Raw genomic sequence first — 12,544 nt, 5'->3', positions numbered from 1 at the left:
ATTATTAATTAAAGATAATGTTAAATAATACTATTTATTTTTCCTTAAAAAAAGAAAAAGAAAATCTTCTTTCTTATACATTTTCTTTTACTTTTTCTCCAAGCATTGACAACTAATAAAAAAGATAGTGTCTCCAAGTCATCTACCATATACATTCCTAGTCCCAAAAAAAAAAAAAAACCCCTCTCTCTCTTCACAAGTTTGCTTTCTTGTTATGTTAAAACAATTTATTTATGTTACTATTACTTCTTTTTTTTTTTTTATCAAAAGTGCTGAACCTGTTTTAGAGATGAAATTAAAGGGCATTATTACAAGATCATATATGTTTTATTTATATAATTAACTTAGTTGTTTAATGAATTTTTCATTAAAATAAAAACTCAACATTCTTGTATATTTCAATCTCAAGTTGTGTCAATAATGTTATATATTTTTTAAACAAAATTATTTTGCCATATGGGTCATATATATATCAAACATTGAAATTAGTATTACATTTGGAGTTATATGCTTCCATTAAGGAAACAAAAATGTGCACATTAAGCTTAATTAATATTAATTAAACACATACCATAACATTATTATATATGTATAATTAAATACTTTATATAATATAGAAAAGTAGAGTCATTCTCTTTTATGATTAGTTAAATAGCGTGTAGTCAAACAATTGCTTGTTTATTATAACAAAACCAACTTCATGCACTGCATGTGCATCTCTCTTTCCTTTTCTCTTTTCTTCCCTATAAATATATTTATATCACTATTAAATCTCCTCTCATCACAAAAATCACAATCTCTTCCTCTTCTTATTCCCGAAAAGTTTCCTTTTTTGGCAAGTAATAATCAAGAAAATGGTGTCTATAATAGAAAGTAGTACTAATTTAGGTGAGATTGCATTGAAGGTGGGTGTTTTTTTATTAGTGCAAGGATTGGTTTATGTGATTCTTTCAAGTTCTTCAAATGTCTTCTCCAACAAGATGAGATCTCTTAGCTTCAAACCGGCTCGATCTTCGAGTATTAATCGGATTCTCGCCGCCATCTCTGACTTTCCTCTTGGCACTGATCAAAGCTCATTACCTTCTCCAAGAACTGATCCACACTTGTACTCATCATCATCATCATTTGCCAAAGATGATCAGTTTTTTCATACCAATAATGTTCTTATTAAGTAGTAGTCTTAGTTATTTAATCAATGTTTATTTGTTTATTAATATTTTATGTGTAATGTTATTATTATTATCAAATATATCCTCAATCTCATATTGAGATTGCCATTATTGTTGTTTCGTTTTATATAAATTTATATCATGAGACTTTCAGTTTAGTTTATTCATATTATTTGGCTCCCAATAAAATTTTCATATTTATAATGTCTTAGGCATCAAGATTCCTAAATAATAAGATAAAAGAAAAAATATATATAATTTTATGGATAGTTTATTTTTTTTTTTTTTCTTGTTTGTTTGTAATGCAAAAATGGTATGAGTTTTTATTACATTAATTATAAATGGTTATATTTTTGGTCATAAATCATGTAAGGGAATGAAAGGTTAATACGTACAAATTAACAAATGATTAGATTTGGTTGAATAATTAACAAAAGAAATAAAATTTGTTGGGTATCATATTTTAGATGCTTTGCTCAGGAATATTAGTTAGATTCAGTTGATTTTATCAATAATAAATAGGATAAATGATTTAATATTGTACCTTTAGTTTTGTACACAAAATTTTTAGAAGGGGATATTAAAAGATAGAGGGGATCCCCTTTCCCAAAAAAAAAAAAAAAAAAAAAAGCTAGAGGGGATCAACCTATAAATATGATTTAATGATATATTTGCAAAATAAAAAATTATATAGTGGTGATCACAATGCTTTTTAAAACAACTAGCCATATCTATGTGAATAATTAAAAGAATTTTTCACCATACTATATGTAATATTTTTTGTACATGATTCTGAATGAAAGAGGAGTGATATTGTGAACTTTCTATTATAATTTTTTAATTAATTTTTATGTTTGAAAATATATGCTAGAATATTTTAATTTTTTTTATAGTGGTGTTCGTTATGCTTACAACATTATTTCTGTAAATTTTTTGAATAGTTTACAGTGCCGAAAATATGTTTGAAATTTTTTGAATACGCGTGGTAAATTAAAATATTAAAAACTCTTTTTTGGCATTGTAAATTATTCAAAAAATTTTAAAACTTTACAGAGATAATACTATAACTATAACAAATACATATATGAAAAAAATATTCCAATATGTAATTTCGAGCATAGAAATTAAATAAAAAATTATAATAGAAAATTATAATTAACACTCCTCTCAAATCAAATACCTTTAATGTAGACAACATATTAAAAATTAAAATAATGACAAACTTAGAAAAATCTATTAAAAGAAAGATTTCTCATCATCAATGACCTTATAAAGAGGTTATATTAAAAAATTATACTTGCTCAAAGCAAGACACTATATTTTAGTATTTTTTTTATTTACTAATGTTGAATTAGTAGTACACTACATACAAGAAAGAATTGCACATCAGTGGTACCTAGCACTATCTAATAATATTATTTTATACGAGACCTAATATTTAATTATACCAATAATCAATAGCTATATAACACTTATAAAAGTACTAGATCCTCATAATATCTTTCAGCATTTCTTTTCAAGAAACTATATCTTGATTTGCTTTTCTAGCTTATGGAGTTCTACCTTTATTATTTTTAACATATTACTTAAAAACAGGCCTAAGAATATATGGGCATAAGTTAAGGGCTCTCAGAAATATATATATATATATATAAATGTTAAAAAAAAATTGTTATGAGAGTCGAACCTATGATATTTAGTAATATGTCATACATCTCATCCAACTAAATTATGAATATTTATTGTTTATAATACACTTAATTTTACTTAAATAAAAGTCTAATGGAACTTTTTTTTTTTAATTTTAGACTCCCGAAAATGTGGACCCTAGGTATAGATTTAGCCTGCTTATATGTAAGGCCGGCCGGCCCAAACTTAAAAAGTGTAATGCTTAGGGAAATTTACACCACATACTGTTTTTTCCTATTTTATTTCAATTTTACTGTTGTAAGAGAAATATTACATTTTTACTGTTTTTTTTTACTGTTCTTTTTTTTTTACTGTATTTTTTTTTTTTTACTTTTAACAATTGACTATCCACATATTATATATATATATATATATATATAAACTAAACAAAAGTAAAAAACGTGTGGGAGTGGTAGATTTTTTTATTTATTTTCTTTTAATTAAAATTATATTATATTTTAAATGATATAAAAGTGTGATGTGACTTGTGTTGTCACTTTAGTGACATATTTTTTTTTAATTTTCTTTTAATTAAAATTGATGATAAAAATATGATACCTTAAATTAATACCCATTTCTTTCATTTAATCTCACTTCCCCATTATTCTGTCTTACTATTCATCATCTTCTTCCTTTTTTTTCACTCTCCACTTCCTCAAGTTCTCTCTATTTTTCTCCATTAACATATAAATTTTTTATTTTTTTTTCTTGTTCAGTTATTCTTCTTCATCTTCTTTTCATTTTTCTTTTATTTTTTTTTTTTGAAGTTCTTAGTCACGTTTTTGGAAAATATAAGAGTTAGTGTGATTTTTTTTTTTTGTTCTAATTTTCCAGAACTTTCTTGCAAATATAGTGGATCTAGTATTGAGGATGTGCATAAGATAGTTAATTTTTTAATCATTTTTTATTTGTTTTAGTGTTATTTTAATGTTGTTTTACTGTTGTTTTTCATGATTTATTTATTTGACGCCGATTTCACTACTCTTGCTCCATCTCGCTGGAATTAATAGTTATTTTCTGGGTATTTTCGTGTTGTTGTGGTGGTTCTATCCGTGGGTGTGGAAGATGAAGGCTATAAATACATTTCTTCTTCGTTCTCTTTAGTTATTTTTGTGGTTTTTTTATTCTGGTTCTCTATAAATACATTTAACGAGCTCACTGACAAAAGAGTTTTGAGGTGTGTAGTTCTTTTATATTTTTCTAAGTGGTTATATTTGTTTCATTTGTTTTTGTGTAGTTTCAGTGTTGTTTTAGTAGTTTTTTTTATTATAATTTTCTAGGAATGGACTTGCAAATATAGTTGATTTTGCATCTGGTGTTGAGGCTCTGCAGCAAATTGTTTGTTTTTTTAAATCATTTTTTTCTTTTGTTTTGTTTGATTGTTTTAGTGTTGTTTTACAGTTGTTTTTTCATGATTATTTATTTGATGTTAATTTCACTGTTTTTGCTCAATATTGTCGGAATTAATGGTTGTTTCCGGCTGTCCTTGTGTTGTTGTAGTGATTCTATCTGTGGTTGTGAAACATAGATGCCTCATACTTTTTTTTTGGTATTTACATTATAAAAGAAAAAAAAAAAGGGAGGACAATATAAATGTAACATCTGCCGTGTGGCAGTAAAATTGAAAAGTATTAACCCAAATTCAGTATTTTTGTAAAATGCCCAATGATTATTAGAGATATGATTCATATAATATTACTTGTTTCATGAGAGATACTATACTATAATAAAATTTAAGGATTACTTCATTAATATACAAATTTTTCACATTATTATAGATCTAAATCTAATGTTATTTTTACGATTATATCTATATATAAATATGGAATGTTAATTTTTTTAATTTTTTTAGAATAATATTATTTTAACGTTGTTACAGAAAATTAATATATTTTTTTTACAACAATACGAAATATTGTAATCTATTATTTTTCTTTTACTCACATGGGAAAGCAATGTAAAAATAACACGTTTTTTACAACTAAAAAACTTGTAAAAAATAAAATTGATAAAAATGTAAATATATATATAATTTCTAAAAATGTATAAAACTTCAAATTTGAGGTGTATTATGTTAATTTCTCCAAAAGTTAACCCCTTTTAATTGTAATAATGTTAATTTATCAATTGTTTATCTTTTTATTTTTTGTTTCTTTCTTTCTAAGAAATGTCCCAAATCATGCATTTCCTAGTGTCTTGTCAGATTTGTCATTCCTAATGTAGTTTTCTAAAATAAAATAATAAAAAGTAAAAGAGTAATTAGTAACTAGTAACTTGTTCTAAAATAAATAAATAAATAGTAACTTGTAACTAGTAAAAAACCCCCAAATCAGACCCAACACAACCGTATCTATTATCTTCAACCTCACTCAAACCATTTCTTCGATCTACAAACCCCTAAATCCTCACACGCCTCCTTCTTCTTCCGAAAATTCACCGCTATCAGTGGCTTCAAATCTGGCAAACCACTGGTATGCTTTTGATTTTGTTTTTCTCTTTTAATTTCTAAGCTAAATTAGTTAGAGTCTCTTTGTTCTTGGTAATTTGTTACTGTGTTTGTGAGAAATCTGTGTTGTTTGTAATATTTTAGATTGCTTGGTTTGGTGGCTTTGAAGGTTTTTGGATTCGATTTGAGGTATTTTTTAAGCTCACAGTGTGACTAAATTCCTAATAAATGTATTATTTTTTTGATATTGTTGTGATCATACAACTATGAATTCAACAAATCAAAGGGCCTACTTCCTCTTATTCAGCAGTTTATCTCCATTACAGAACCAGTTAATCCGAGTTAACCAACACCATAACTTGGAAACTGGTCTATCTAATCTCAATGTTTTGAACACTTAACTGAAATAACAGTTACAATTGAAATTTAACTACAGAATGGTTGTTCTAATCTTGATTTTCTTTGGATTAACATTACCAACTACAGATACTGATATTAGAAAGATTTAGGATTTTGTGTGCTGCCATGTTTGCTGTATTTTGACTTAGATTGATTTATCTCTAATTGGTGGCTTGGGTACTTTTCTTTTGTGCTATGTTTACTGCATTAGTGAATCTGATACTTTCTTGGCATTTTCGGATTTAGATTGCTCTGTTTGGTGGCTTGAGTGTATTGGTATTCAGATTTAGGTTATATTTGTGTTACTGTGATGAACTGTTAAATGATATGTTTTAGAGCCTAAGATCAATAATGTAATTTTGTTCATGAATGGTGTAGCGGTTAATGTGTGGTATTACATGGAAGCTCTGCAAAAGAAGAATCTGCTAATGGGTTATCTTCTTTTGATGGTATTACTATTATTTTTCACCTCTGGTATACAAGCTTGGACTGGTGAGATCCATGGTAGAGTCGTCTGTGATGTCTGCGGTGATTCCTCAATTGGGCCTGAAGATCATGTTCTTGAAGGTCAAACTCTCTCTCTCTCTCTCTCTCTCTATATATATATATATATATATATATGTACATATATATATGGATGTATGTATGATAAGCATAATTTGACGATTTTATATTGTGATTTGTGTTTATGAAATGGGCTATCATTATTTTTTTCTTATTCTTGGAATATTTTTTGTTGCTTCTCTCTCTTGATTGTAATATTTGTAGGTAGCCTGGTGATAATATTCTTGAAAAGATATCCTCAAACTCAAATTTGTTGATTATATTACTATCTTTTGTATTACTATGGGTAGTTCATGCTGACATACTAACATGTATGTGCTCAGTTAGGATTTTGGATATTTTAGCTCCGTAATCTCATTGGTGTGCACTGGAAATTCCATACCTTGATGTGCATTTATTTTGATTAATAGTGGCAATTACCAATTGAAATTTTGATTAGAACCGGGAGCTCCCAGCTCAAGAAAACCAATGAAACAGTAGCCAAATAGTAGAAAATTGCTATTGGAACAGAGAAACAAGGTTACAAACTATGGGAGCCCTTAGGCCCCTGTGATGCAAAGAGTCATACTCGATTCATTGCATACCCCACTAACTCTTTACCCACCTCTATATATACTGTCCAATAAACCCTCAAAATTACGCTCATTACAATGAGTCACACACTCTTTTATTTACTGTATTCTACCACACCCCACTAATAATGGGGTCGAACAAATTTGTTTTCATTTCTTGAAATAAGAGTGACACTAAATTCCAAAACACCTTTTGTGTTCATTGCTTGAGAGTTAGATGGTTGTTCTAGATGAATAGTTTAAGTCATTACTAAATCATGGGCGATTTGAATAAATTGAAACCGAAATAAAATATAGACAACAATGGTGCTTCAATACTTTTATTAGCATCGTAAGTAAAGAATATTTTTATTATTTTGTGAAATGCAGGGGCTGAAGTGGCTGTTCTTTGCATCACAAAATCTGGGGAAGTTTTAAATTACCAGGCATTCACAAATGAAAAGGGACTGTACACAGTGGCAGAGACAATGCCCGAGAGCGATCGCTGGGATGCGTGCCTGGCTCGACCTATCAGCAGCTTCCATGAGCACTGCACTCATCTTGGTGAAGGCAGCTCAGGAGTAAAGTTCAGTTATTCTCATCCATCAGGTTACTCTCACCCTGTCAGGACTTTCGTATATCGACCTCCAAGTGTCCCCACATACTGTATTTGAAATCCTTAGACTCCTTCCTTGTCCTTGTGTATACATATAGTCAAAATATGAGCTTGTTTTAGGCTAAATAGTAAAAAAAAAATAAGATTTGGCATATATCTATAACATCTTATGCATGTATTGTTTGTTTTAAGCTTGAGTATTAGCACTCTCTTTTAATCCTAGTATATATACACAGTATAACTTTGATAAATTAATATTCAGTTAATTAATAATCTTGATCAAATTAACACTTGAAATGCCGTTAATTTATAAAGGGTTTGACTGTATATTAAAGCACATACTAGATTGAAGATACTGCATTATGTTGCTTAAACGACCTAATTTGTTCCATTCCAAACATATATATATATATATACTAGTAAAAAGTTACGTGCGATGCACGTATACTAAATTTTATGCTAGTTTTTTTTTACGTTATTAAAAAGTGATACAATTAAAAATTAAAAAAATATTATTAGTTATTAGGTTCAACATCATTACCCTGTGTTCATTTTTAAGGAAAAAAATATTTATGAAATAATAATTTATTGCAACGCGAGTACAGGCAAAATTCAGAAAATATAGCATTTATTAGTAGAGTATTGACAATTTTAACAATAAATTAACTGATTGTATACTTTTTTGTCTGCTAACATGCGCTTTTGATATTTGAGTGGTGTACTCTTATTTGTCCGCTTTTCAAATTTTTCTAACACTCTCATTTTATTCTTCCAACTTTCTGTAGTTGGAGTGGTGTCCTTAATTGTTGTATATAGTGTAGTCATTTATTCACATGTTTTCAAATAAAACAATAGATATACAAAATAAAATTAAATATAACTAAGCTCATATTAAAATCAATCTCACCTTTGAATATAGTAAAAGGTTTTTAAATTGATTCATTCTCACTTAATAATAATTGTGACAGAAATAACGAATAATAATATTATGTTACCTAATAACAAAATAGGAATCCACCAAACATATGAAAATTTATTCCAGGTATAATTATATAAATCTATTACTCATTGAAGTCTATAAGAAACTCTCTAAAAAGCTCACAATACGAAATTTCACATCAAAAATCTAAAAATGATCAACTATGTAGCAGGAATAATAATACAATAACCAAAATTGCCTAGTCATATACAGTCTTAAAACTTAAAAGAGTGGCATTATTCATTCAAGTTTCGACTAAGTGTTTCTGAGTTTGAGTTATAATATTGTGTCATGTGTTTATGTCCAAATATTATGTGTCTCTGGCTAATCTAGTGAAGAAGATTGAAGTTTTGATTCTCAATAAATAGAATGAATATAAGTGTATACTTTGTAGTAGGTCATTATTGTGTCATTTTTAAGTTAATGTGTCAACTTAAAAATAATTCATTTAATAAACAGAATGGAGTCAATCTAAAAATATTTTTCTACCTTAATAAGTAGAGCTATAGAAAACAAACTCAGTAACTTTTTGAGTGTTAAAAAATTGTAAATGGTTATAAATTCAGAGTAAGTAAGTTGTGTGTGGCAGCTGGTTAAAGAAGCCAAAATTGAGGTTTATGGTTAGAATGTAGAAGCACCGCTAGAACTTTCCTTTGTTTGAAGTAATAGTATAATAACTAATATTTTTTATTACATATTAATAATTAATTCAAGATGAACTTTTCAAAGTATTTTTGAAACATCGTGGGATATATAAATGCAATACTTTTGCATCTTTAGCAATATATATATATATATAATATAAATAGTAGTAAATTCTTATTTAATTTTTAATTGTATCATGGCATAAAATTTAATATATAGCTTTTTACTTACCATGTATGGTCGACACCTCAATTGAATAGAGTCCTATTCAATTAGTTTCTGTTTTTCGTGTCTTGATTTCAGATTATAAGAAATTATTATTTTTCTTTGGACCTTGACCACTTAATCTATGATCGTATAGTTTTAGAATAAAATTCTTATATGATCGTAGATGTATATTTATGGTATTGTTTATTAATAATTAAGATATCAAATTAAATATTTTAAACCATGAATTTCTCATAAACCATTTTATTTTTATTAATAAATCATTTTATTTTTAATATAAATATACATCTACGATCATAAACTATATTTGGTTCCCTACTCATCCTTTCAACCTCAATTATCTCTTTGTGATTTACAACCAATTTTGTCATTTTTTTCACCTACAAAATTAAATTTATTTAAAAATACACCCCATATATATCTATTATCAAACTGTACATATATACAAAGGCTTGATTAGTTTAAAATTCAAAAAAGTTTTATGTTTCTGAAAATTTAAAAGATGAGTCCACACAAAATTTTTTGATTGGTTGGTAGTTTTAAAAAATCTGTTTGGTTTGGTTTTGTTTTTACTTTTTAATTTTTAAAATTGTATTTTTAAAATTAATAAACCATTTTATTTTTATTAATAAATCATTATTTTTTAATATAAATAAAAAATCACTCATGAATTTTTCATAAATCAAGAATTATGTTATATAAGCACACTTTATATAGAATATAAATAATTATATAATATTCTTCGCTTTTATTTATTTATATATATCACAATTAGTATTCTTTTTTTTTCCTCTCTCAATGCGATTCTTTGAGTGTGTTTACTGAGAATATTTAATGCTTAATAATCTCTTCTCATTCTTTCTTAGTTTACTATGATTTTGAACTACATTTGTGTTTTTGCCACTTTTTCTGTTCATTGTGATCTTGAATCACAATGAATTATTTTAAATAATATAAATAAAATGGACGATTATTTTATATATATATATATTTTTAATTTCTAGAGTTATAGTTGTGATTATATATAGAGTTGAAATATACTAAATATCAATTCAAATATTAATAGGATTTATTTTATTATTATTTTATTATATATAAATAATATTTTATTATTTTATTAAATAAAAATAAAAAGTCACCCATAAATTTCTCATAAACCAAGAATTTTAGTTATATAGACACACTTTATATAGAATAGATATATATATTTACATTTTTTCCTCCAAACCAATATTGACAACTTAAAAAGAAAGAAAGTGATAGTTAGATATATTGGACATACATGCATGCATGTAATTAACTATTGTGTCCAAGTCAGTCCAACATTACTATACAAACAATCTCTCTTTATCTCTTCACATTCCTTTTCCTCACCACAAATTTACCTTTACATTACATATTAAAATTATGTGTATACGATTTCAAGCAAATGAGGATGGTACCGTTGTGGAAGAGAGTCGTTATTAGTTTAGTCTTATTTTATTTATCAAATTTTTCACTGAAAATTGATTCTGTATTTAAACTTAAATAAATGGTTTGGATGACTTAAATTAGCTATGTACTAGTTAGAAATGAAGAATAATAGATGCTTGATATTATTTTTATATTTTATTGACTCACTAAATTTATTTATTCGGTGACTACATAACTGTAGGAATATTATTGTTCTTTTATATTGATGAGTAGTCTTGATTTTATTATTAATATTTTTTTATAGATATAAGAGTTAATCCATTATTTTTAAATAAGTATTTTGCAAAATAAATTAAAAGATCATTGATAAGTATTATTTTCCTACAAGGGTCAAAGTTTGACCACTCGAGTTATGGATATTACATATCTGTCACGCCGCGATCAGGTCATGATATCTTGAATCTAAAAATTCTCAGTAGTTCAGAAAAAAATTTTAACAACCTAAAAGTTAAGACGCACGATTTGGTATATATGAATGTTTGTGGGACAAAAATTCTAATTAGCCTAAAGATTACAACTAACTGATTTATGATGATTTTTTTTTTGTCACTTTTTATGCTTTGTCACTATTGCAAGCAAATAATATTTTTTCCCCACACATTTCTATTTCCTTATACAAGGAATTGTTTTTCTTTTTAACGACTTCTGCAAGGAATTATATTATATGCAAGGAAAGAATTTTCTATTAAAAGTGTGAAGGTAAAAATAGAAAACAAAAGATGCTCTAACTTTAGTTTTTATTTTTTTAAACACAATACTCTAATTTCTTCTTCTGATTTTGAATTCCTTACAAATTGTAAAATTGATTAATTTCATTTATTGCGATAATGTGAATAAATAAAAGAGAAGTTCTAATATATTGTATACATCTGTTAAAAAAAATATCTTGTATATATCTTTGGTTAGAGATAGAGAAGAGGTTTTGTTTGGTTGTTTAAAAAAAAAGATGAAAAAACCTAAAGGGATAACTTCATTTTAATACTATTAATGTATTTTTATATTTTAAAACATATATTGCAAGGAAATAATAATTTATATATGATATGTTTCAATTTCTTAGTCTTTTTTCTAAATAATCATTACAATTTATTAATGTCTGAAAAGAAATAAACAAACATTTCTTGCTGATATAATCTTAAAAAAATTCTGTTTATTAATACTAAAAAAAATGAAATTAATTTTTAATTTAATTGAATCTAAATATTAATGTAGGGATATGATTTTGTCCCTTTATCATTCATTTTAAGTTATACTAAAATCACAAGAAATTATCATAGAAGATAAATCTTTTATAAATTATAAATTATTGTAGCAAGGAAAGAATTTATTTACTTTATTCTTTTTTTCTCACCTATAAAAGATAATACAAAACTACAAATGGACTACAAATAAATCTGAGTAAAAGAAATAACTCAAGCAAAATTAAAAACAAAATTAGTGTACTCTCTCTTCTTTATATAAACAAATCAAAATTAAGCTCTTCTTTATTTATATTTTTTATTTCCAAGTTTGGTGGTGAAGTTTTGATTCAGGTAAGCTTTTAGTTTTTCATTCAGTTCCTCATATATATCTAATCTATATAAAATTGTTTGCTTCTAATTATATTTTTTGATATTTTCTTTAATTAAGTAGCTAATTTAAGCATAGAAATTTAAATTTCTATTTTATTATTTGCTATCAGATTAAAATTTAATGGTTTAATATTTTTAAAATTAATATTTATAGTTAAATTTGTTTAGTACTCATCAATGGGTAATACCCATTAAGAAGTGTTCCATATATGTA

General features: G+C 26.0%; 1 protein-coding gene across 2 annotated transcripts; it reads left to right on the top strand.

Annotated features, from left to right (window-relative positions):
* The first annotated feature begins 5,012 nt into the window (after positions 1-5,012).
* LOC115695671 (uncharacterized) lies at positions 5,013-7,731 on the top strand. 2 transcript variants are annotated; one of them, XM_030622732.2, is made up of 4 exons: positions 5,173-5,329; positions 5,449-5,493; positions 6,082-6,270; positions 7,209-7,731. In XM_030622732.2, exons 3-4 carry the CDS (start codon positions 6,102-6,104, stop codon positions 7,490-7,492), a joined length of 453 nt encoding a protein of 150 aa, XP_030478592.1. In that variant the 5' UTR covers positions 5,173-5,329; positions 5,449-5,493; positions 6,082-6,101; the 3' UTR covers positions 7,493-7,731. The 2 variants fall into 2 exon arrangements, with proteins under 2 accessions (XP_030478591.1, XP_030478592.1); XM_030622731.2 differs by lacking the exon at positions 5,449-5,493 and having other exon boundaries at positions 5,013-5,329.
* The last annotated feature ends 4,813 nt before the right edge of the window (positions 7,732-12,544 follow it).

The sequence above is a fragment of the Cannabis sativa genome, chromosome 6, assembly GCF_029168945.1.
Source record: "Cannabis sativa cultivar Pink pepper isolate KNU-18-1 chromosome 6, ASM2916894v1, whole genome shotgun sequence".
In the NCBI taxonomy this organism is placed as follows: domain Eukaryota; kingdom Viridiplantae; phylum Streptophyta; class Magnoliopsida; order Rosales; family Cannabaceae; genus Cannabis; species Cannabis sativa.
The sequence above is the reverse complement of the archived record's forward strand: the minus strand, read 5'-3'. Positions and strand labels throughout refer to the sequence as shown.